The sequence below is a fragment of the Aureobasidium namibiae genome, assembly GCF_000721765.1.
Source record: "Aureobasidium namibiae CBS 147.97 unplaced genomic scaffold scaffold_4, whole genome shotgun sequence".
Classification (NCBI taxonomy): Eukaryota; Fungi; Ascomycota; class Dothideomycetes; order Dothideales; family Saccotheciaceae; genus Aureobasidium; species Aureobasidium namibiae.
Window position 1 is genome coordinate 170419 of NW_013581205.1, and position 25511 is coordinate 195929.

Below are 25511 nucleotides of genomic sequence, written 5' to 3' on the forward strand. Positions count from 1 at the left end.
CCTCGGCGTCGCCTATTCAGCCGCACAGCGTATCGGTCGTAGCCTTCCGACTGGTACAGTCGATATGGACGGCGTCCCCGGCTTGATGCCCAAAGCGATGCAGTAGTCCCATATCAAGTGAAAGGTCTTGTAGCACATCAGCTCTGATGTGCGAGTCGTTGTCGCACCTGTGTCGAAGTCCGAAATCGATCTTGGCACAGCGACTGGCCGCCAAGCATCAGTGGAGATTTGCAAACCACGATTTCTGTCCAGCTTCGGTCGCGTCTGGTTGGTGCCTCGCGGGCGCGTCTCTGCTGCCAGCTCACAGCACCTTCACTCCATTCACTACCGTCTTCATCTTCTACATCCTTCTGCAGCTAGGCACGTCTATTGACAATAGTTTGTTTATACCTCCGGCCGTCTTGTGACCGAACCTATCATTATTCTCTTCGGAGAGGATACGTTTTGTCGCATCACCGCTGCACGTAGACACAGGCTGTTGTTGGTGTTCAAGCTGATGCCGACGAGCTTCTTCGCTCCTCTCATTTCTTCTGTATCTCAAGAGTCGGGGCTGCTCACACTCGACGAAAGCCCGGGTGGGAGGGTATCCTGATACGTCAAAGTTCGGGGGCTTTCAACATTTGATCATCAGCTTTGGTAATACACTGTCGTGCCTCTAGCTGACATGGCAGCTACTACAACTGGTGGCGCTTGGAGATCCCGCAGAGTGGCTTTCGTTCAGAGCTCCACCTCTGATCGTGGTTGCCGCTGCCAGGTCCGCTTAATGCACAGTAGTGATCAGGCTTCGTTATCACTCCAGCTGCAGCAAAGCACTCATCTCGCCGGTGTCAGCAACAGTCCTCCTCGACACGTTGTTCTCCACATACCACCGTTGATTGTCGAGTCTTGTTCCATAGCTGAGGAGACATCAATATCGCCGTTGCTGTTGAAATTTGTCCCCACCTCATCACTTACAAGATCCTCCGATGTCTTGACCGTTGCTCTTGTTCTGAAGTCTCCTGGCGTTGTACACTATCCAAAAGAATTGACGAGCGTACGTCCGACTGACCCAGCTGATATCGACTTTCGAACATTCGTTGAGATATGTCAAGCAACGACCATCTATATACACTTTGCCAGAGCTCAGTTCGACGAACAAGAGACGTCAAGATTGAGTGCGCTGGTAAATGGCTTCGACAGCGAAGACCTGAAAGCGCCTTACCTTAACCTTGGCCGAGAGGATCGCGGCAGAGGCTTACAAGAAGGTACATGGCAGGTCTTCAGCCCCCAGGTCTTCAGCCCAAAAGCCTCAGGGTCCAGCCACGACGAGACATCTTCGAGCCTGGGCAAAAGATCAAGACAATGTAAGTACCTTCTAGCAAGTCTTCCAAGAATGTGTAGACGTGCGAGTGCCATCCCAATGCAGCAAGTTTTTGCTTTCCCTGAACGGAAAACTGGGAGTGTGCTGGACATCACGCTATGCCTGAGCTCTCCCTGAACAGACGTGTCGTCAACATAAGCCTTCTGCATTGCGATGGCTTGAACTCAACCATGTAAGCTGTCGTGAAGCTGATGTTGTCAGCTTTAGGCACTCCTTCTGATAGTCATCCCAAGCGTCCTACCTATACCTATACCACTCCTCCCCCTTACTCTCCGACGGAGGTTAATACCACACCCACCACGACCTCTGGTCACTCAAACAGCATAAGACCGACGGTATTCACCCTGCCGCCATACTGCAAGGAGCCAGGCCCCTCCAAGGAAGATGGCCAGGTGACTCTCCTTGCCAATATGCTTGCAACAGTGCCCGAACATGTGCTTCGCGAAGCAATCATTCAGTCCGGTCATGAACGTCTGTTAGGTCTAGCACCTGCAAGTTCCGCGCCTGAGAAGCCTCTCGAGCTTCTTGGGCGCCGAGCTCGCCGACTGTCCAGTCCTCGGATCACCGCCTTGGTCAGGGACCTCTTTACTGCAGAGGTAGAGACCCGAATGAAGTATCTAGTCGAGTCCGGATTACCTCTCCAAACCAATGCCGCCATCGAGAAGGTCATGGACGAATATCATAACGTCTTCCATCATGACTGCGAGAACGCTGAAGCAACCATACAAGAACAGGTTGATGACGCCTCTTTGGAGGTGAAGATGGCTCTCGAAGACGGCATGAGAGAGATTGAGGAGTTGGTCGAGGAACGACTTCAAAAGCTGGCTGCTGAGTATGAGAGCTTTGATGGCAAGGCCAATATCGAGATCGATAATCTTCGGTGTTGGTTTGTCAAGTTTGCTCGCACTTTGTTCTTTGAGAAGCAGGCGGAACGTGTTTCGCAAAGGGATCTGGCAAGATGTACATCTATATAGAATCTTTCCACTCGGCAATGCTTGTCCAGGCTGCGGCCATGCTGAACCATGACGATGCCATTCTGCGTATAAGATTATATGGTAGCTTGGTGCAGCATTCTTCATCATTGGTTGCGTGGCCCAATGGCAAGGCGCTTGACTACGAATCAAGAGATTCCAGGTTCGACCCCTGGCGTGATCATTTTTGCTCATGTGTGCCATCTCAAAATGGTTGTTCTCAAGGAGAATTTTTTTGTTTGGGTCACAAAGAGCACAGACGTCGTTGTCGGCTGTACTTGCCCACCGAAATTCCGCCCGTCAAACATCGAAACCACGGTCATCGTGCATACAACTTCTATAAACAGCTCGATGCAGTATATTTGTTCTGTTGTATAGTACAGTACCAGGAAGACACCCATGTCCTCAAGAATTTGTTTTGTCATGGAGTTCGACTGAGATCGAGCAATTCGGGTTTTCGCGGCTGGCGCAAGCGAATGTTCAAGCCATCATCGGATGAAGTGGAAGCAACGCCGATACCAAGCCCTCTGGCCCTTTCCTCCATCGAACCCATCATTTGCACCATTCGCCAAACTGGCACTTTTTCTTGTATGAAAGCCTAGAATTCACATGCACATAGAGCCTCATGACCACAACCTATGCTTACTTCCTCCACCGGCCCCTTTCCTTATCGCCCTGTCTGCTGTCCCATCGGTTCCATACCAATAGCCACAAGCCCTGGCGAGCGCCTTCGCGAACTTTACTGACAACCCTGTGGCTTCAGCCTTCCAGGCCGTCCACCATCAGAAACTCAGTTCAAGCCGTGTCGGAAGGAGGAGTCAGAGCAAAAACCCTCCCCGAACTTTTCCACGAGTTGAGATCCCCGGATGTCTTTCCCTACAGGGCGTGTTTGCGCGAGCCTACGGGGTCGAGTGCTGTCCCTGGATGCTTCTGTGCTCTTGCTTGGCGATTCTGTCTACGCGATGTTCATGGTGACTAAATCACGGCTCGTGTGCTTTGCTTCTTTTGCACGCATCTCTGCCTTGGTTCTGAGAGGTTGGTTTTGCAGTCGTCATTTGACGTCGTTCCGTCGCGGGTGTTCCTGCGTTGGGTGGTCAGCACCCTAAAAAGGTGGGAACGGTACCTTTTGCAAATCCGGCGCCTACCTATTTTGCACTGCTTATTCTCACCTCTCTGGTCCTTTGCACATCAGCTGCCTCTCTGTCGCAAAAGTAAATCGATCTTGAACTGCCTCTTCCACGCGGCCTAGATCTTTACACAAACACGAGGTCCTCTTGGCCATCACAAGTCTTGGTCATATTCGTGGTTCCACGCTTGGTCCGAAAATGCACCAAGGCAAGGTAACTTAACCTTGTTTCTCCTTTCGCAGCGCCTAGAGGGCTTGCCCAGACTGAGCCGCGAAGATTAAGGTAGGCTGTTATAGTTTATGCAGGCTAGACCCAGAATAGCTTCTTTCGGTGCTGCACGTACGCCAGACTATTGGAAATCTGTGACCATTGCTTTGTGTTGTGTCAAGGATGATGGAGGCCTGACTCTGGTTTTGGTCGTCGCAGCTCTGTGATGCAGCACTGCATATTACATGCATGCTCAAGCTGTTTTCTTGGAAGTGGAAACCACTGTTCAGCTGTGCTGTGACCTGTTGCTATGACGGTGAAACTATCGAAAATCCTTCCTACTCTTTGACTTGCAGTCGGTGCTTTGATGCTGCAGCATTCCTCCGAGATCTCGATAAAATTGCGACAGCTGTAGTGTGGTGTAGGGCTGCTTGCCGCTGCCACGGTGTTGGGAATTTGCCGCTTTCAGCTGAGCAGTGACTGAGAGCTGAAGGGCTGTCAATCGTCAGCCGACCCCAGCGAATTGCTGAATTTGCGATGCTGGGGATGTCCGTGTGGGTGAAAGCTCGTGTTTCCTGCTGTTAGCATTCCAAATCAGTGGTTGTGAAGGTCTTTTGCCGTCGCTTTGTGTCGATAGGGTGCAGGTGGTAGGGGCCGGGGGACAGGGCGGTATCTCAAGCAAGAGCTTCAGCAGTTTATTCGCATCCGTAGTCTCCATCATACATGCTGGAGACACTCTACTTCTCGGGGACAGTTTATGTATATATCTGGAGGACGATCTCGGGTTCAGGGACAGTCGTGTCAAAGTTGCGGTCGCTATGCATGAAAACAAGTTTGGAAATGCTCGATTTCTGAACCATGAGCAAATTCCGCCCCGATTGATGTGCAAAATATTTGACAAGCACAAAAGTCACAAACTTGACAGGCCATGGTTGTATCTGCTCCAAACTGGCTCGATGGGATAGTTGTCGAGTTTTAAGGCTTCATAAGCATACATTTGTTTCGATATTCATGTTGCTCAAGCAGAAACAGAGCACGAAGAGACGGCCAGTAGTCTTGGCACCAGGGTCATATGCCCGACTTGTCATCACTGAAAATATCGAGAAATGAGGATATGGGGAGCGCAGGAAATTTGCAAACACAAGAAAGACACATGGAGGTCTGATCTATCAGAGTCCCTCAATTGACGTCGTGTCGAATCAGAGTGTACTCGGGAGTTGTCACAGTGAGACAAAAATCCTTTCAGTTGGGACGTATGAGCGTCAGCATATCCCCATCACAATGGTTAGATGATAGAGCTCTACAACTCTTCCATGGGACTGGAAGTAGACTAATAATATATTCCAATGTATGTCTGGGTCATTTAGACTTGCATTGTGAGGGGATGGTCTATCGGACATTATTTATGATGCGTCAGTTCCATCAGCTGGTTGGCAATATCAACAGCAAACCCTTCATCGTTGATGTCCCTCTCGTCATGAACGATTGTGATTCCTGAGTCCTGCAATCGAGATGCCAATGTCTCAATCAACGCATCGTCGGCATCGCGGTCCTCGAAAACACCACCCGGCGTAGCGATCATGCTAACACCACCTTTCGGTAGTGTGATTTGCACTTTCTTGAGATCGGCAGCGAAGCGCTTGATCTTGTCCGCAATCAATTCACCTACAGCCCTGCATTCGTCTTTGGTGGTACGCATCAAAGTCACCGTAGGATTGTGTTCGAACAGCTTCCTTTGCTGGAATTTCTCCGGCACTGTTGCTTTCGGACCGAAATTGACCATGTCAGTAGCTCCCAAAGAGATGACGGTCGGGATACCCGCTTTCAAAGCTGCTTCCAGACGGTCGGGTCCAGCACTCATGTTTCCGCCCATGAGGAAGTCGCAGATCTCGGTCGTGGTCAGATCAAGCACGGCATCAAGGCGGCCTTCTGAGACCAGCCGCTCCATTGCCTTGCCTCCGTGTCCAGTAGCGTGGAAGACGTATGTCTCAACTGCATAGTTCGACTCGAGATGCTCGCGGATCTTGTCAACGCAGGGAGTGGTGACGCCAAACATTGTGATGCCAACACGTAGCCTGCGAGCCTCTTTGCTCTGGTCCTTTTGGAGCTGTAGTTGTTGCTCGTACGCTGACGACATACCGACCACGGCGGCAGCCGCATTGTTCAGAATGATTTTCAGAAGCTCGTTGGTCCCTGCTATGTCTACTACCGAGTACATCAACGTTATGTCAGTCTCGCCGACGATCGGACCTGTATCTCCAGAAGCGACTGTGCTCGCGATGAGCTTAGGCAGACCGATTGGTAAAGTTCGCATTACCGCTGAAGCCAGGCTAGTGCCTCCACTGCCTCCAGCACTGATAATGCCATGTATGGGCTGCTTTTTGTGTAGTTCTCCGATGCATAAAGTCGTGCAACTGATCATGTATTTGATGATTTCACCGCGCGGCAGATCTTGCAAAGTGTCTTGTTCCTGCTTCGTACCGTATCTTGTGACCAGCTCATCCTGAGTGATGCTGATGGCAGGGTGTTTTACGAGTGTACGGCCGCAATCAATCAAGGTGATGGATGTATCAGGCGAGGAGAGAGCTTCCAGTCGGGAGTGAAGATGAAGTATCTCGGGTAGCTTTGTGTCGAGCGTCCCTAGCAAGACTATGTGTGGCATCCTGACGGCGAGTTGATGGGATACCAAGTGATGAAGTGCATCTTGGACTGCTCGATATTGGAAGGGAAACGATCCATGTCGCGTCCGAGGAGAGGTGCGGGGAGGCTGGTGATATGATGTCTTCATGCAACATTGCGTCATGCCGATGAAACATCCCAACTTCGAGTCCTGACCACATTCCTCTTTTTGCAACTGTAAATCATCAGAATTTGGCCGAATAAAACAAGCGCTTCTCAGTATGGCACCTCCTACAGATCGCAAGCAAATCCTCGAGAGCTTCCGCAAACAGATAGATGCTGGAAAGCCAATCGTCGGAGCAGGCGCTGGCATCGGCTTATCAGCCAAATCAATCGAAGCAGGCGGCGGCGATTTGATCATCATCTACAACAGTGGCCGCTTCCGAATGGCTGGTCGAGGATCTCTAGCGGGTCTCATGCCCTTCAGCAATGCCAATGATGTCGTCGTCGATATGGCCAAGGAAGTGCTACCAATCGTCGAGCATACTCCAGTCATAGCTGGTGTCTGCGGTACCGATCCCTTCAAGGATATGCCTCGCTTCTTGAAGCAACTTCGTGATCTTGGATTCGCCGGTATTCAGAACTTCCCTACTGTCGGTCTGATTGATGGCCAGTTCCGTGCGAACCTCGAAGAGACTGGCATGGGCTACGACAAGGAAGTCGAAATGGTACGACTGGCTTCGGAGATGGACATCCTGACGACGCCATACGTCTTCAATGTGGAGGAAGCGAAGGCCATGGCAGGCGCTGGAGCGGATGTGGTCGTTGCGCATATGGGTCTCACCACCAGCGGTACCATCGGCGCACAAACAGGCAAATCTCTGGAAAACTGCGTCAAGGACGTGCAAGCTATTAGGGATGCTGCGACAGAAGTGAAGAAGGATATCATTGTGCTTTGCCATGGAGGGCCGATCGCAAAACCTGAAGACGCAAAATTTGTGCTCGGAAGAGTCAAGGGCCTACACGGCTTCTTCGGCGCCAGCTCGATGGAACGTCTACCGGTGGAAGATGCCATCAAGGGCGTCACGGCACAGTTCAAGGATATTGCAGTGCAGAAAGCATAATGATAGGTACACATCTGGGTGTAATGTCGGCCGGACATACAATTTGCTCAGCCAACACTCTTCAGGCTCTCATCCAGTACTCAGATATCCGAACAACTTACCAGACCGAGCCTTACTCCACTCTGGTGTGTTGGCAGAGACAATTTCCCAATCATTACGGCGCTGATGTACGGATCATCATAGAGAGTCGAACATTAGAGAGCAGTGAAAGCGCCAAGGTGTATGTCTAGGTGACAGTGGTGATCGAGAGGCGGAAGACATTAAGGTGTAAGCGATTGTTTCGTCATCTACAGTGGTGACCTCCGACATTGATCAGAGGCTGTGGAGATTCTGTGATGCTGTACAGAGAGCTGGCGAACTCCTGGGAGACGTCGTACGTGATTGTTCCGTCAGAAACCCGTATGTTTACATTGGCATCGACACAACCACTACAAACACAACATTTCACGTCGGCGATCTTTCTCAGCGCGCAGCTCCGTCCATCAGCAACCATAAAGTATGCCACCAGCTACAAGAGCTTCGACCAAAAGAACTGCAATCGCGGACGCCAGAGAGATCGTCTCTTGGAGCTCTGCTGTGACTGGTGAAATTCTCCACTACGAGAGGTTCCACGTCTTCGAAGATGAAGGAGAGGTGTTGTTCGTGCAACTGCGTGTGACGGACGATGGTGAACTGGTTCCTTGGACCATCGATAGCGAAGATGGTACTGCAAAAATGTGTGGAATTGATAATGACATGGTAGCTGACCAGGAACAGAAGATAAAAGCACCATAGTGACCGACGGCAGCCACTCAGAGAAAGAAGAAGCAGACACAGACTTCATCCCGCATGCAGAGGAAGAAGAGGAAGAAGAAGCAGACACGGACTTCGTCCCAGGAGTAAGACACGCCCGGCGCCGCCAGACCATGAGGATCAACAGACCAACGCCTCTCCCTACCAAATTTTACTACGCTCCGTCATACGCCGCCTTCTCTCTTCCCGCTCTTCTTTTGACTGCCCTGGCCACTCCTGTGTACCAACCTTCTCCTCCCGCTGGTCGCCATTTCGCTGCTCCGGTAGTCAATTTTACCGAAGACATGTTCGAGCTGGAAGAGGGTGAAGCAGTCCTCGACCTCATCGCCGGACCCCTGTCAGAGGCTATTTTGCAAAGAACCTCGCAGTGCAACCTGCCGAGTCTGCTGAGAAACTTCCGCCTGTCTGACCTTTCTGAGGTTAATGGCGCAATCGCTCACGCGATCGAGAAGGACTTCTATGAAACTATCCGCCCAGGCAAGTTCCGTGCTAACAGATGGGTACTTGATCCCCGCCCTACTATCTTCCGTCCTACCAATCCTGATTACAAGGAGCTTGCTGGAATGGGGCCATATTGAGTACGGAAGGGCTGTTTGAAGACAAGGAGGGGAAGAAAAATTATCATGCAGGATGTTTGGGACGTTGCAGCAAAAAGACACCGATGTTTCCTTTCCAAGGGTGTCCAAAATTGTACTTGATGCTTTCGTTGGACAGTTGGCTAGGAAAAGAAGCCGTTGTATATCGTGAATGTCGTTCTGAGGCGTTATACCAGGAAAAATACAGTTCTGCTGTAGTATAGTTCTGGCCCCACATAGAATCCAATACATTCAGCTGGTCATGCCTCTCCAGATCTCGCTATCAGAGGGCAGTATCTCATATTCAGTATGCTTGCTGTCTACTCAGGCCTGTGCTTGACGAGCGTTTCCATGGACACCGAGTGTTGATGGATTACACTATGTGGTTTTAGATACTGCTTCGATCGTAACAAACGCTGGGAATTGATAGAGAAGGCCTCTCCTCTGCATGGTCGTCTCTCTGAGCTGTGCGTTGTAGAAATGCAGAACTTGGTTGCTGGAAGAAAGTTGTCCAGCAAGAGTGACTGAACACCAGATACTCGACGGTACGAAACTTGCGCTGAAGAACTTTGAACCTCTCTATAGCACTTGTCGTCCGGAAAATTGGTTCACGGTAAGGCTAAAAGTGAAGAGTCGAGAGGTTGATTTGGTCGTTTGCGTCGTTTGTTGTGCTTCGAGCAACCCTCACCATGTCCTGACTATCGCGTCATTTGACCACACAACCACAACACACCTAGCCCACGCAAAGGCACTTCGCAACAAATCCACGCAACCAACAGCAGACATGGAATACTGGTTTGACAGAGCTCAGCACGAGGAGAGGTGAGGAGATCTATCAAGTCACCTCTGATCACCGCCGGCTGACTCTTACCAGACTGCACGAGCGCTTCCCTCGCGGCCACGATAGTAGAAAGACTGCTACAGGCGCCCTGGAGTGGTATCTTACCATCGACAACCGCGTCGCTTCTGCTTTCGAACACCTCAAGATCACCGATCTGTGGATCGAACAGCTGGACTTGATCATGGCTCTGGAGAAGCGCGAGGTCTTCAGCATCATCCCAGCTCACCAAATCACCAGACCTTGCCGCATGGCCGCTGTCATCATGCAGGTTTGCGCTGCGCTGTCTATCGAGAAGGGCAGAAAGTCTCCCGTCCCCATCGACGAGGAGGAGATGGAGGAGGGCATCTTTGCTCGTCCTTACCAGCTTGTGCTTGTTGGTGACGAGGACATTGACCCTGCTCTCTACAAAGATGCTCTGACTCTTGCTCACCACACTGGCGTCAAGCTGTCTGCTCCCGCTATCAACATTACCTATCCTGGCGATGAGTACATGTACCTGACCAACGCCGATATCGTCTTAGTCAGTATCCAGCGCCTCAAGAAGCTCGTCGGTAGCAAGGCCATTCAACTGTCTTGCGTCACCCGCATCGTCATCGACGAGCCCATGTACATCGACAAGCCCACCTGGAATGATTTGGTCATGGTTCTTCGTCACCCTGAGATGAACCCTAACGTCGGCGCTGTCTTTGTCGGTCGCAAGGCTTCCTTGGACGAGTCTGTCAAGAAGAAGGTCTGCGACTTCGCTACCGTTGCGCTTCCCTACTGGCACGCTCACACTGGCGAGAGCCGCGCTAAGGCTCAAGCCGAGTGGGACGCCTATGCTCGTACTCTCAAGTTCTGAGTAGCACCGCATCAATCGTAAGGATCGCTTTCTCTTGCTCGAATCATCCAAGCCAATTAACATGTTGACCAGACTCAACCGTACCGACAGCCTCGGACAGTGGTGGAAAGAAGGAAAGTCTGGGAGGGAGTCTTTCTTCTCGTTCGCAAGTGAGACAACAATGAGCGCAAAAGAGACACGACGGAGAGATGTCGAGCGCAAGAGGAAGCAGACTGACTAAGAATAATGAAAGCAAGAAAAAGAGATCCGAGGAATTTGGCAACTGGAATAGTTGAGCTCTTACATCAAACACGGCAGGTCCTGGGGATGCGAATGAGACCTAATTCTTCAATACCAACTCCACTTCTCTCATCTTCATGCGCTCCTTACAGTTGTTCGAAGTGTGAGACAGAGTGCTTGACCTCGTTGCTCATTATATCGTGCTCCCTTTTTCTATGAGCGTGCTGCCGCTGAGAGAACTTTGGCTTTGTTCATTGCTTATTTATCAGACGGCTCGGAAGGCCCAATGAATCTCAAATGGAGGGTAAACAGACAGTCCTCCATGAGTTGATATGAGATGGAACGGGATGAGAGAAGATGTTCAAATGTTTCTTACGATACGAAGTTCGGAGGAGAAGGCCGATGTCGGTACCCCTCCGCAGAACGATGGTCTGGTATAGCGACACCCCACTAGAAGTAGCACCCTATTGACCATCATTGGACACTCAGGAACTAGCAGATGTATTTCAATCGGATATGTAAGCCGTCACAATATCCAGAGGGCCAAAGCGAGTGCTTCAGCGAGCTGTCTTGGTGTTGGATAGAACCTTCTCACGCTAATGGGTCGGTGGTCCAGCTGGCCAGGGCGCAGATAACCACTTGTCCGAGTGTCTACCAAACCACAAGCTGTCCAGAATTTTGACCTGTCACCTTTTCTCCCTTGCTCAACACCCTAAAAGGGAAATATTATAGCGACCGCCAATCGGATGCGTCAGCAGATGTACGGGCCGAAAGTTGACAGCTGACATTCCTCGGACACACCGAGTCACAATCATTCCCGAAAGACAGTCCTACATGATGCCGAGTGCGATGAGCTTTGAGTGCTGAGCTATATAAACCCTCAAGGGTCGCCCTGTTTATCGCAAACTTCTTGAGGGGTTTTTTTGGCCCAGGTTTCGATTGTGTCGAGCCTTGCTTCAAAGCAGAGGAGGTGCCAGCTGTTGATAGGACGCAGCAACGAATCCGACTGCAACGACGGCTCGCGATAGCAGACCCCTTACCAAGGCACCAATCCGACCTCTGTGAAAGAACCGTCTCAGTCCACAGCAGAGTGGGCACTTACGATCGGGCAAAGAGGGCCATGGTCGTCTGACTACATGAGAAGGATACATCGATGCCTTGCGACATACAACTTGGAATCAACACTCTTATTGGGCCGTTACTCAGACGATAGACAGTCTGTGAGGAATGCATCGAGATAAGTCGCTACTTGGTATGTCGGGAATCGTTTCATCGCCAGTGTGCCAAATGGACCTTCCTTTCCAGGGGTTCGACCAAGACTCCTAATCTGTAAGCAAGGGAGACAGCTTGGACATGCATGCGACAGTCTGCCCAATTGACCTCTGGAAAGAGTCACCAATCAAGAGAAGACAACGACACATATGAAATGGCCTTTCGAGCAAAGGGTCTCTGGACTGCCCAGAACGCTGGTATGGACACGAGGGTCAAATTCTGGAGCCAAGCCGTAAGTGTGCGTAATGGAAGTCACAGCTGACATTCCTGCAGATTCCCTCTTGCCGCATAGCCGATTGACAGTCACAACGCAGTCGGTTTTTGCACGACTCGCAGGCCAAACAATGGCAAAGTCTGACCCGGTTAACTGGTTATGTAGGCATCGCCTTCCGCGTGATGGAATGCAGAGCCGCACTTTGGGAGCATGAACTTACCGTATTCCAATAACAGATTCTTTTCTCTTTCTTTCTCATCGCCTTCGACGTCTGGTAGCGAGTTTGTATTGGCGCGGCCAGAACATGGTACGCTTGTTTTTGTCCCTCTTGGGTGTTTCCTTTTTTTCCAGAGCGAGCATAGCGCAGTCATCTTCAGATGAGAACACAGATCTAATCTCAAGCGTTTGTACCCCGACGACTGGATTATACGCAATATACACATCAGACTCGTCGACATATCTCATTCAAGATGCGCCTCGAACAGGGCAGGCAGCCGCGTCCTGTCCAGCCAAGGCCACTTCCACGGTACTTGAAGTCTCAACTGTTTGGCAGACTAACGATGTTTCCACTGTGTATAGGGCCTCGACATATTACGTCTCCAACCTCTCGACTATTGCCTGCGGATCGAGCAGCAGCGTCAATGGGTCGCTCGAGTGTCCTCCACCCGCGACAGTCACGATGCCTGCAGCGCTTCCATCCAGCGGCATCAACCAAACAAGTTTAGCCACTGTCTTCCAACACACGTCATGCCCATCTGTTTCTGTGACTCCCGTCACCATCACATCACTCCTCTCAGACAACCAACCATGCCCAACGTGCCCCACACAGTCTGGTGCCGATCTATATTCATGGCTGCTTTCGAATGAGTCGCTCTCAATCAGCTGTTCGACCGTCGCCAACATCTCCGCTGCTGTCACAACCACCATATCAGGCTCGCTCGTGAGCTTAATTATTTACGGATCTGGAAATTGTCCAATCATCTTCCAGTCCTCGCCCAGGACTGGCTTTGCGGCTTCCGCTCTGACCGCTGGGTCAACCTCGCCCATCGGTACATCTACGACTTACCTGAACGCTAGCTGCCAGACTCTTAGCACACTTCCGCCCGTTACGACCTCAGTATATCTGTCGAACTCAAACTGCACAGAGTTGACTGTGTTTTCCACGATCTTCGAGAGCGGCTCTACTCAGATTGTTAGCACGATTTCACCCGTTACAACCTCCATCCATCTGCCAAACTCGAATTGTACAGGTTCCACTGTGTTCTCTACCATCTTCCAGAACGGTTCAGCGGGCAGTTTCACAGCGTTCAACTCGAGCTGTCCCGAGTGTCCCTCGACATCATGTTCTGGGGAATTGACAGTGTTCTCCACGGTCTTCGAAACTGGTTCAGTGGGCAGCTCTTCCTTTTCCAGCTCGAGCTGCCCTACATGTCCTACGGGAGGCCTGACGACAGTCTTCGCAGACTCAGCAAGCTGCACCGCACCGACAAATGCGAGCACCATCACTCTCAGCCAGAATTCTGTATCAACTGTGTTCACGCAGGATCCTGCTTGCAGTTCAATCAATGCCTCATCCTCGACGAACGCTTGGATGAACAGTTCAATGAGTATGAACTTGTTAATAAGTGCTACCAGATACACGACGATCTATGGTCCGGATGTGACGGTCACAATGCCCGGTCAATCTTTCACCACCATGGATTCTGATGCATATTGCGATACCTGCCCTGATGCGTGTTATGTGGACTTCAACGATGATGGCATACCAGATGCTCAGCAGAATGAGACTTCCTCTGCTGCACCCACCGCGACCGGATCAAATTCGACCGTTGTGGCACCCGCGCCGACGCCTGTTGTGGTTGCGGATAACAACTTCGAGAACGGAACTGGTAATCCCCTGAACAGCTCAACTTCAAGTCCAGCAGTAACTGCTCAGATTGTGCAAAGTAATGACACCAGCGCCCCGCTGACGGCGCAGAGTGGCAACAACTATCTGTGAGATCCATGTTGCTTCCATATCGTCTACTTCGCTGATCAACAACAACAACAGATTCTTGACCTTCAACGACACTGGCTCCCCTTCGAGGCAGCAGCTCTTCCGCCGCCAGTCAGCAAATCAGCCACTTGTCTACAACGCCAGTCAAACCTTTGCAACCATCAACGGCGACACCTACAACGTATCCGCGTATGCGCAACAAGCTCAGAATGGAGCAAACTCTCCTGACTGCTCTATAACCATTTGCGTCTACAACTCGTGTAGTGCACCAGCTCTGCTCCAGACTGGAACCTGGCAACAATACTATTATCTCTATCTGGCGACGTATGATGATGACTCGGCTCCTGCGACATTCAGTATCACATGTGTTGGCAATGCTTATGTAGGTCTGGACAGTGTTTCAATCGTTGACATCCCTCCACCAGACAACTCGACTCCCACACAGCCTGCAGATGGTAGTACTCCTTCTGTATCAAGCAACGGCGCTGCTTCTGCGGCAGGGAGCGATGGGTTCATGCCTATGACCACGCTCCCTGGTGGAAGCGTGAGGACCGTGACGAGGACGATCGTGCGTACGCGAACGACTTCCGCTGTTGTGTCGACAGCCATTTACTACACCACGACCCAGATTTCCTATGTCGTCTCAACATACGAAAGCGATAATACCTATACCACGCAGCAGCCAACCACTGTAGTGTCCACCGCGTATGCGACTGCGACATCATACCAGACCTTCACAGTTTCTGCTGTTGTGACCAGCACGAGTGAGTTGATCTTTACCCGGAGAAGCACGTCATAGAATATAGCTAACAAGGTTTTCATCAGCCACCATCACGCAAAATCAAACCTACACACAAGTCAGTACCGCTGTTCAGACGGCTACGGCTACAGCTACGTCTGTTCAGACGCAGACGACCAGCCTGCAGCCTTACACCAGTTTCGTGTACACGACGATAGTGTCCACAATCTATCCACAGCCTAGCACCTACGTGACCACGGCAAGCCCAATCGTTTCCACGATATACTCGACTGTAGTACAAACAGAGACCGATCTACAACCGACGACAGTGGTGTCGACGATTGTCACCACGCTTCAACCGCAAGATATAACGGTCACAGGAACCACGAGTCTTGCCCCATATACCACCACGTTCGTCTCAAGCTATGTCACGACACTTTTCATCACTCAGACACAGACTGGTCCGACTCTGGTCAGCACTCAACAAGCATCAACATATTACACGACAATTATCAGCAGCCAGCCTCCAGTCACCGAAACTAGTTACACAAGCTTGCCGGGCGGAACCTTTACATATTATATCACCAGCACGCTTCCTCCGGTTACTCAGGCCATATCCGAGGTGTCCACCCAACTTCAAAACCTGACTCTCCCACCACAAACTCAGTATATCACAACACTCATCACGCTCACGTTACCTGCGTCAAGCTATACCACGCAGGTGACAATCTCGGAAACAATCGTCTCGACTTACGTGACTCAATTACCAGCTTCGACCCTGATCTCGACTTTGATTGAGACAACCATTCTTCCAGCTAGTACTTCAACTATTCCTGGGCCTACAACGACAGTGTCAGGTCCAACCGAGACCCAGACATCCATCTCGGTGATATTCACGACCTACCTTACCACATACACGACCACACTACCGGCGAGTTACGTAACCTACACCAGCATCTCGGTGTCCGTTCAGAGCCCATCAACCATCACGCAAAGCACTACGATTGTATCTACCGGTCCTGGAACAACAAGCACGATTATCAGGTATGTAGTGCAAGAGCCATGGACCGGATGATGTGGAAAAAAAGCCCAGAGTCGAAGTTCTCATGCTTGAATTACCATGAACAACTGCTTATCGATAATCTCTCGCTGACATTGCTGAAAAATAGTACCTACATCACAACGGCCCCACCTCAGACAGTGATCGCTACTAGCGTCTCTGTGTCTGTCCAGCCCGCTTCTACGGTCGTCACGACTCAGTTGGTCACCCTGCCGGCTAGCAGCATCACATACACTAGCATACAACCTGCCAGTACGGTGACCACTCTTAGCATTCAACAAGCTAGCACAGTCACCACGCTTAGTATTCAACCAGCGAGTACCGTAACCACGTTGAGCATCCAACCCGCAAGTACAGTCACCACATTGAGTATTCAACCAGCGAGCACGGTGACCACGCTCAGCGTGCAGCCTGCAAGTACGGTCACCACATTGAGTGTTCCGCCGGCAGTGACGGTACGTGAATCAGGCTCTGAAGATATGACCCCGGATATCTGCGCGATCTTGCCCTTCCCCCATGGACATCATCTCTTGATGATGATGATGCTCTATGCGCCGAAAAAAAAAACAAAATGAACTCTCCTTGCTGAACCACTTGCTGCCACCGAACAAAATGTCATGGCTACCTTTGGAATCTCCTTCCCCCACCCTTCTCTATATAGCTCCCAAAGACATCATGCGAGAATATAGCTTGAACAGCAAGCCTTGTACCTCGAATTCCTGCTAATCCATGAGCCTTGTACAGACGACAAGTATTCCGCCGGCATCAACCATCACACAAACCTATCTCACCACATTTTTGACGACATACTACACGACTGCTCCAGCTTCCAGCATCACGTACACGAGTGTGGTGACCACTACTTTACCCGCATCAAGTTACACAGTGACGAGCACACTTCCTCGTGAGACTGATACTCTGACCACGTAAGTTTTTAGTCACATCAGACTTCTGGGTCGCAATATGGAGAAGATCACTCTGGAACTCGCTGTGCTTTTCGTTCCTCACTTGCTGACACGTCTTGCTCTAGAACCTATGTCACAACTTTGTACAGCACTGTCGTATCCACGACATTGTCTGTATCAACTCAGCCCGCATCGTCCTATACCACAACGCAGACTCTGATACTGACAGCCACCGCCACGGCCACGGCCACGGCTACACAAACTCAGACTCAAACTTCGATTCCTCCACCAGTGACGGTATGTACATCTTGTCGAAAGAAGATTCAAGAATGGCATTATTTTTTCACATGGCCCATCAGTGATGGCGCAATCTTGACATGGAAAAAATTTTCTGACCACTTTCTCCGTATGCAGACCACAACAACTCCAGATACCCGAACTGTAACAGCGACTTCTATCTATCTAACCACTTACGTGACCACACAAGTCACAACGGCCCAAGCAAGTACGATTACCATGACAAGTGTCACTACGAGCACTCTACCGGCTTCTACCTATACTCAATCGACCACCATCGTGTCCACTGCACCGGGAACCACGAGCACATATGTTAGGTGAGCCCTCCTTGACTTCAATGCACCGCTCAGGTCTGCCGCGATGCACAATATTGCCTTGTTTTTTCTCCAGGACCGAGCGGCTTCTCATTCCCAAAGATATTCGCGAACGCAGAAAGAGAGTCGAGCTGCTGTTGCTTGCTATCGAGAGGTCAAGCTGATGTATGGTCTCTATAGCACTTATGTGACCACACAGCAAGCCAGTACTGTGGTCAGCACGAGTTTGGTCACTACGACGCTCCCCGCGTCATCATATACACAAACCTTGACCTTGACAGCTACGGCTACGGCTACAGCCACAGCGACGGCAACTGCGACATCCACACAGCCGATCTACGCAGCGACACCCTCCCCGGTTACTTCGACGGTCTATGCAGCAACACCGTCTCCAGTGACCACAACTCAGGTTTCGTAAGTACTAAGATCGCTCATCCTAGCGCAAAGTGATATTTCCATGGCAAAACGAAACAGCAGGATCCGTAGGAAGTGTACATAGCTTGGCAAATTTGCTAACTATCTCTTCTAGAACCACAACAGTCGTTCAAGTCGTCACTACTACGCAGACGGCTACATCATATCCTGCGACTCCACCACCAGTAACTTCAACTGTTTACGCCGCAACTCCTGCACCTTTGACCTCGACACAGTACATGTAAGTCACTACAAACCTTCCCCATCGAGTCAGGCTCAAGTTACTTCCATTCGTACTATGGGGGACTTCAGACGAGACTTGGAAGAGAGGAGCACGTGCTAATGTGTGCCTAGAACCACAACTTCTTATGCAATGACGCCTTCACCAGTCACAGTGTAAGAAGACGATCATGCCTGAGCTAGACCTCTCCATACCATATGCTGACAAATTGCTCAGGACTGCCACAACAACCTCATACGCTGCCACGCCAGCGCCAGTGACAATAACTCAGACGCAGACCCAGTTGATGTATGAGATATCTCATGGACAGCCAGACCCAGGCTCGTGGGTTTTCGAGAACATAGGCTAACAAACTTCCAGAACAACGACGGCGTACGCGGCAACACCGTCCCCCGTCACCGTGTAAGAACAATTATCCAGGCTATATGTTCAATCATACTCCTTAGTCTCACATGCTGACTCGATCTCTTAGGACTGCAACAGCAACTTCATATGCCGCTACATCAGCACCAGTCACCTCGACACAAACCCAGACACAGACTTTGACTCAAACTCAGACCCAAGTAGTGTATGAAGAAATCCATAAATCGGGAACGCACTCGGTGTTCGACAAAGACATATGCTAATTCGTTCACAGAACCACAACTGCATATGCAGCAACGCCATCGCCAGTCACCACGACCCAAACTTTGTAAGTGCCTGAACTCCGACCTGTTTCAGTGGGATGGCTCTGCATTGTTGCCTCACGGAGAGGGTGGAGTCAATCATCTTCCGAACTAGAATATCCATCACACGTGCAAATAGGGCTGTGAAATGCTAACGTGGATTCAGGACGACCACAGTGGTCAGCGTAGTCACGCAAACGGCTACAACTACTGCACCAGCTCCTCCCGCAAGTACCATGTGAGTTAATATGAGCAAGACTTTGAAGCAGATATGGTGCTTTCCGTCAAGAGCGTGCACTGATATTGGTGGTCCGTAGAACTGCCACAGCGTATCCCGCCACTCCGGCACCAGCGACATCCACACAGACTGTGTAAGTTGATACCGAGTTGTCAAACTTCTCCCGCTGACTTAGAGATCGTCAATCCTCAAATGGCTCAGAGAGGAGATTTGAGGTTGAGGGCATATTTCTGAAGCATGCTAACCTTATTCTTCAGAACCACCACATCCACTGTGTACCCAGCCACACCTGCGCCAGTGACTTCGACAGTCTATGCGGCAACTCCAGCGCCAGTCACGACGACACAGACTGTGTAAGCATCATTTGGGAAGGGCCATCGAATGGATATACTGATACGAGATATAGCACTGCCACCGCATACCCAGCTACACCGGCACCGGTGACCTCGACCCAAACGGTGTATGCCGCAACACCTGCGCCAGTAACAACCACAGCAACTGTGTAAGTTTACTCACTGAGCTTGAGTCACGAAACGACGAGCCTTTACCACTGGTTATTTCGAGCGGCTCGCTGACAACACAATCTTTTAGGACTTCCACGCCCCCGCCGGTGACCAGCACGCAAACAGTCACGTCTACTCCGCCTGCCGTTACTACCACTTCGACCGTCTATGCACCCACTCCGGCTCCAGTCACATCTACTCAGACAGTGTAAGTACGCTTTACGAGCCTCATCCGCGCCAAATTCAGCCGGTCGAAGTTGGCGCCAAATTCGCGGAAGCTCAACTTTTCTTTTTCGATGATATTTGAAGATCATGTATTGACAAGTCTTTCCAGAACATCGACCTACACGCCTCCCGCAAACACTGTCACCGTCACTGTCACTCCCGTAAGTTGAGATCTGCAGCCACTTTTCGGTTTGATCTAATGCTCATATAAAGAGCTAGTCTTCCATCACCAGTGTGAGATCAACGACTGCGCCAGCAGCACAAGCAGCGGTAGGTCCCCGTTCTCATTCCAGATATTGCGTGAGACAGGTCTGACATGAACTCTGTAGACTACTGGCTCGCGTACCACTACCCCAGTCTCGACAACAGCAGCTCCCACGGTCGTTCTCTCCTCTCCCACTGCCATCTTCGACTCTTCCACAAACCGCGACGACGACTTGGCATGGACTGTCATGCCCTTCTCTCTCGCCGTCTGTGGGTACTCTTTCAACAACGTGACGGTCAGCACGAATGGCGTCTTGGGTTTCAACATCACAAACAGCTATCAGCCAGCCGCTCTGCCCCAATACAGTGCCATGACTGGTTATGCGGTGCTTCCCTTTTGGGCTGATCTGTTCATCACTCAAGGAACCTCCCAGGGAATTTACTATCAGATCGATGGTTCTTCGCCTTCGAGAACGCTTACATTTGAGTACTACGCTTCGTACTACAACCAAAGCACTCAGTATTATCATTTCCAGACCTTGTTCTACGAGAACAGGTCCAGCTCATTCACTTTCAAATATTACAACATCACGGACAAGGGTGTCAACGCGGTAGTTGGGTATCAATGCCAGCCGAGTAAGTGATAATCTCAGTCATGCAAGATCTCGGATGGGTGACTCACGTGTACAGATTCCAAATACAAGCAATACGCAGCCAAAACTGCAGTCATTACCGGTGGACTCCAAGTCGACTACACCTACAGCAATGACAGCTACACATCAGGCCAAGTACGGTACCCCAATCGTGTTCCAACCATGTCCGACTTCGTCAACCGTATCATCAGCAATGTCGCCGATGCCTGGCGATCTGCAACTGGTTGGTTACGAGGGGGAGCAAAAAGCACGACCGAAGCTGAGGTATACGTACCGCAGTCCAAACCGACGTTTGCCGAGAAGCTCGAAGATGTTGTCAATAGGAGATGGGTGAGTGGTTATGGCTGGAGAGAGAACTCGTCGACGTTCATGTAGACTTTTCTTTTGTGTTTTCTTTTGTTCAGCCAACAATTTGGTGACTCATGTTCATTTACTTTGTCCGTTGATACTCCAAGCAATCAGAGAGTGTCGTCCATCTTCACCATATCCAATTGTGTCGTGCCTTCTTCGTTCGTTGGTGCTGTCCAGAAGTCTGTGACGTGTGAAATGCAGTGAGAGATCCTTCCTTGTGCACTTTGGGGGTTGACTTCTATAATTTCCAACTCCCTCTCACTTCGATCTGTAGCTCATTCTGACAAACACTGTCAGCCAATCCAGAAACCTGGTTTGATCAATCGCCACGTCTGCCATTGCATCGATTGCCGCAAGATTGGCTCGGCCTTCTTCCAATCCAACATCACCGTGGCAGATTTTCAAGTCAAGTACATCCGTGGCGAAGATAACCTCACAACCTTCAGCGAGATTAGAACGGTGCGTGCGAATGCACTCATGACGAATCACTTTTGCAAGCCCTGTGGGACTCTAATGTATCGTTGTGGAGCTCGGTGCCCGGGATTGACGATTCTGCGTACTGGGACAGTTGATGATGGTTTGCTGGCGGAGACGACTCTGAGGCGCAGGTGGAGCAGTTTATTGAGAGAAGGGTCGCTTGATCGGTGCCTGTCGATGGTGCAGCGCAGGTGGTGGGAATGCATTCGCCTTCGGATTTTGAAGGATAACCTTGAACTACTCGGTCGACTTCGGTACTTTGATCCGGGTTGTGGGTGGATGCTTCCCTTGAGACAGGACGGAGTTTGCAAAGAGAGAAACGTCGTCTGCGGGTGTTTCATGAGCTTACTTCTTTCAAGATGTGCATTGAAACTTGTAGGTTCAGTTTCGATCCTGCGAGCCGGATGTTGAAACTACGACTATCATAGACGAGGGCAGCAAAATAAACACCCATTTCTCTTCTGAGAAATGGCAAAACCGAAACCCCCTAGCCGCCGTGTTGCTAGATTGGTCAAGAGAAAACGCACGAGGTTTTCTTCCTTGTTTTTGTCGTGCGAGGATTACTGGGACCCCTCATGGTATTGAAGAATCGGCCCTGAGCCGAATCGAACCGGTGGTCATAGGCCGACTGAGCGGAAGGAACACTACTTTGACCGCTGTGCCAGACCACCAGTCCGATGGAAAGATATCTGTCTCGCGTCGATATGGAGACATAGAGCGGCTTGGTTCACTTGGAGGTGAAGGTGCACTGGACTTGCCAGTCTGGAGCCCATCGCGGCTTCCATGTATCAACGCTGGGATGATTCGCCAACACAACATCGTCGTGGTCTTCCCTTGCACGGATCCTGTGTTGCAACACAGAACTCACGTCTGGATGAGGCGATTGAATCTTCGTATCCTGGATCTTCATCACGGCAGAGTGCATCTAGTGATGACTCTGACTCTGAGCTGTTCCCCGCTCACAAGCCAATGCTTGTTGCTCAACAATGAAAACACTGTTTGCTCAAGCATTGCAACTTGCAAGTCAAGACAAAGTGCCTAGAGCTGAGGTTTGGTGACTGCCTGGAGTTTGTGCTCGAAGCTCAAAGACACTGAGACTTTGTTGTGAATTGCTCCTTCCTCTAAACCACCTCCAGCTGTTTGCCAGCGCCCGAAAGGCATCGGCACATGGCTGGAACCTTGCAGAGTGACTAGTGAAAGCTGTCACATGAACGACGCTAATGCCAACACGCCATAGTCGACAGAGTGTTGGCGAATTTCCCGTGGTTGGTGCATCAACAGGAGTGCGCCTTTTTGTCGTCGACCTTCCTCACGCACACGTCGAGCCTCGTCTCCCGCAGACATGGCCCTGGATCCCGCCGTCGAGCCCTTCGTTCCCACCATGTCGCCGCCCAAGAGTCCGCGTGCGGAGCGCGCCGCCAAGGTCATCACAAAGCGCACCTACGGTCCTGAAGACGGTTACAGCTTCAGAGTCGAAGAAACCTTCGTAAGTTCGCGGCGACAGTCTGCGCATTCGCCTTGCGCTGACATTCAAGCGTAGATCCAGCGCCGTATCAAGACTCCCCCTCCACCTGTTGTCAGAAAGGGTCCGCGCCCCGCGCCTCCTCATCTCCGTTTCCTCAAGAACACCAGCACCCAGGAGATGAAGACCGACGCTGGCAGTATCAAAGACCCCGCCAAGCCCAACAATACCAGCGACACATCTCCTCTGCAGACAACCACCGGCAACCTTCACGCCATGACCGAATGCGCAAAAGATCCTTCGCCTTCCGCCATGACCAACAACGCAAAGACTTCTTCGCCCCTCCGCGCCAACACTGCTCCCAACCAACCCAAGGACCGCTCTGCCACCGCAGCCACGACTTGCACTATCCCCACTCCTCGCTACTCCTCAGATCCTGACGGCGGCGTTGAGCTCCCCCCTCACATCGACACAGCCAACGCTCGCGGCATCGTCTTCGGCGGCGAAGTCGACGACGACAAGGGAGACAACTGCAACGACCGTCCTGAAGCCGACGCTCTCCTCGAAGCTACCAATCAAGTCACCTCCGAAGGCTGTGACTCGGATCCTTTGGTCTCGGCCTTGGATTGCTGCAACTCGAGCTGAAAGGCTGGCTCGGCACCGACACGCTAAGAACAGCAAGTGCTGTACCCATAGAGGAAACAGTCTGATGTTCTGTTCGCATAGCTTGCTGTTGTCGACAGGTGTCGTGTGGAAACCGGAAGGAGAATGTTTTGGAAATCCGGGCAATGATGGCGGTCTCGTTCTGTCTTGGTTTCTTGCCCATGAGGGCGCCCGTTTCGAATTAGCAGGAGCAGACTATTACTCACTCCACAATCCAAGTCGCTACTTTTCTTCGATCGTCGCTTCCTATCATCGTCATTCTTCGTGAGCTCTGTCTTTCAGTAGTCGTGGTGATCTCCAGCGCTGTCCGTGTCGCAATAAAATCAGCTCCCGTCGCTGCCAAACGCGTGTCATTGTTTGGAGCAGATGACGTTGGGATAAAGTTGAAGTTCAGGCAATCTCGCCACGGCAGAGACCAGTGTCACCCACACTCCATCCAGTGCGAACCAACCTTGATGCACGCAAGCCACTGATACACGGGAACGGGAACATCATTGCTCGAAGATATCGAGTCACAACACGTTTCTCTTATCAACGTCCCTGCTGTCGCTGTCGCTATCTCTCGGCTGAGTTTCCCGTCCCAAGAGATTTGCAAACAGGCGAAACCGACAAACTCCGGCATCGCGCTCCGTAGCTCACCGTGACAGCATGTCATTGCTATCTTTGCTCTCTATAAAACACTAGACTCTCCTTCTCCCTCGCACACGATGCTAACACACATCACACGTCGTTTCTACTCTGCAACCTCCAGAACAATGGCAACCAAAAACTTGCAAGTCGGCTGGGTGAGTCTGCGTCGGCTGCTTTACCGAGGATGAAAGGAACTGTTTGATGGCTGATTGCGATGGGAAACACAGTATGGCCTTGGATCAATGGGTAAACCCATGGCAGAGAATCTGCAAAAGTACTTGGCCAAGAATGATCAGAAGCTCATCTTCAACAACCGTACAATGGCTTCTGGCGATGACTTGAAGGGTCTTGGCGCAACTCCAGCGGAGAGTTTCGGCGAGTTGGTCAAGAAGAGTGATGTGGTGTTCACAATGGTATACCAGACTCCCGACCCAGAATATGTTCCGAGGAGGACAAACTGACAAGAAAAGGTCAACAACGACGCAACACTCAACACTCTTCTCCAACAAGCCTACGACACCAAAGACCTCTCCGGCAAAATCTTCGTCAATTGCTCAACCGTACACCCAGACACGACAAAATCTGTTTCCGAGCAGATTGCATCGCACAAGGCAACTTTCCTCGCCGCACCCATGTTCGGCGGCCCTGCAATCGCCGCACCGGGAAAACTTGTCGTTGCTATTGGTGGCCCTTCCGCTGCTGTCGAGAAAGTAAAACCTTACTTCCAGGACGTAATTGCCAGAAAGGTCATTGTGTGCAAGGAAGAACCGCAGAGTGCGAGTATGCTCAAGATTGCTGGGTAAGTTCTATGCTTCCCGATTCAATCAGAGATTGTGGAGATTGTGAGTAGAGCATGTGCTGATAGAAAACAACAGCAACATCATTACAGTCAACCTCATGGAAGCAGTCAGCGAAGCCCAAGTCTTTGCCGAACAAACCGGCATCGGCTGCGGTCCTATGGAAGAACTCATCACCGAGGGCTTTGGCCCCGTCGCCGGTGGATACTCAGGCCGCATGACAAGTGGAAACTACGCACCTGCTCTCGACAAGCGCCCTGGCTTTGGCGTGTCGCTCTCAATCAAAGATGCAGATTATGCTGTCGCTATTGCTAAGGAAAAGGGAGTCAAGTTGCCGGCTACGGAGGTGGCGAACAAGAATATGAAGAAGGCGAGGGAGGGACATGGTGAGGTGTTGGATTGTGCGAGTATGTATGGAACGCTGAGGGAGGAGGCTGGGTTGAGCTTCTTCAATGAGAAGAGTAGGCAGAGTGATGAGTAAGTATGAAGGAGAATGGAAAAGTACTGCTGATTGT

At 51.0% G+C, this 25511-nt stretch overlaps 8 protein-coding genes across 8 annotated transcripts; 7 read left to right on the forward strand and 1 right to left on the reverse strand.

Annotated features, from left to right (window-relative positions):
* Positions 1-691: 691 nt before the first annotated feature.
* M436DRAFT_24687 (uncharacterized protein) lies at positions 692-2208 on the forward strand (the record flags this gene model as incomplete). Its single annotated transcript, XM_013573941.1, has 2 exons — positions 692-1343; positions 1562-2208. Coding segments are annotated over 2 exons (1299 nt in total), but the record flags the coding sequence as incomplete, so codon positions are not given.
* Positions 2209-5064: 2856 nt separating this feature from the next.
* On the reverse strand, positions 5065-6327 carry M436DRAFT_41785 (uncharacterized protein; the record flags this gene model as incomplete). The annotated part of the gene is made up of 1 exon (XM_013574131.1): positions 5065-6327. The coding sequence occupies one exon, from the start codon at positions 6325-6327 to the stop codon at positions 5065-5067; it is 1263 nt and encodes a 420-aa protein (XP_013429585.1).
* A 238-nt stretch (positions 6328-6565) lies between these two features.
* On the forward strand, positions 6566-7408 carry M436DRAFT_41019 (uncharacterized protein; the record flags this gene model as incomplete). Its single annotated transcript, XM_013573996.1, has 1 exon — positions 6566-7408. One exon carries the CDS (start codon positions 6566-6568, stop codon positions 7406-7408), a length of 843 nt encoding a protein of 280 aa, XP_013429450.1.
* A 498-nt stretch (positions 7409-7906) lies between these two features.
* On the forward strand, positions 7907-8778 carry M436DRAFT_79672 (uncharacterized protein; the record flags this gene model as incomplete). The annotated part of the gene is made up of 2 exons (XM_013574374.1): positions 7907-8111; positions 8165-8778. 2 exons carry the CDS (start codon positions 7907-7909, stop codon positions 8776-8778), a joined length of 819 nt encoding a protein of 272 aa, XP_013429828.1.
* Positions 8779-9559: 781 nt separating this feature from the next.
* On the forward strand, positions 9560-10457 carry M436DRAFT_79673 (uncharacterized protein; the record flags this gene model as incomplete). Its single annotated transcript, XM_013574375.1, has 2 exons — positions 9560-9597; positions 9650-10457. 2 exons carry the CDS (start codon positions 9560-9562, stop codon positions 10455-10457), a joined length of 846 nt encoding a protein of 281 aa, XP_013429829.1.
* Positions 10458-21264: 10807 nt separating this feature from the next.
* M436DRAFT_20781 (uncharacterized protein) lies at positions 21265-21567 on the forward strand (the record flags this gene model as incomplete). Its single annotated transcript, XM_013573929.1, has 1 exon — positions 21265-21567. A coding segment is annotated over one exon (303 nt), but the record flags the coding sequence as incomplete, so codon positions are not given.
* Positions 21568-22786: 1219 nt separating this feature from the next.
* Positions 22787-23551, forward strand: M436DRAFT_61678 (uncharacterized protein; the record flags this gene model as incomplete). Its single annotated transcript, XM_013574193.1, has 2 exons — positions 22787-22930; positions 22985-23551. The coding sequence occupies 2 exons, from the start codon at positions 22787-22789 to the stop codon at positions 23549-23551; spliced, it is 711 nt and encodes a 236-aa protein (XP_013429647.1).
* A 773-nt stretch (positions 23552-24324) lies between these two features.
* M436DRAFT_40982 (uncharacterized protein) lies at positions 24325-25477 on the forward strand (the record flags this gene model as incomplete). The annotated part of the gene is made up of 4 exons (XM_013573988.1): positions 24325-24354; positions 24427-24612; positions 24670-24998; positions 25075-25477. The coding sequence occupies 4 exons, from the start codon at positions 24325-24327 to the stop codon at positions 25475-25477; spliced, it is 948 nt and encodes a 315-aa protein (XP_013429442.1).
* Positions 25478-25511: the final 34 nt, after the last annotated feature.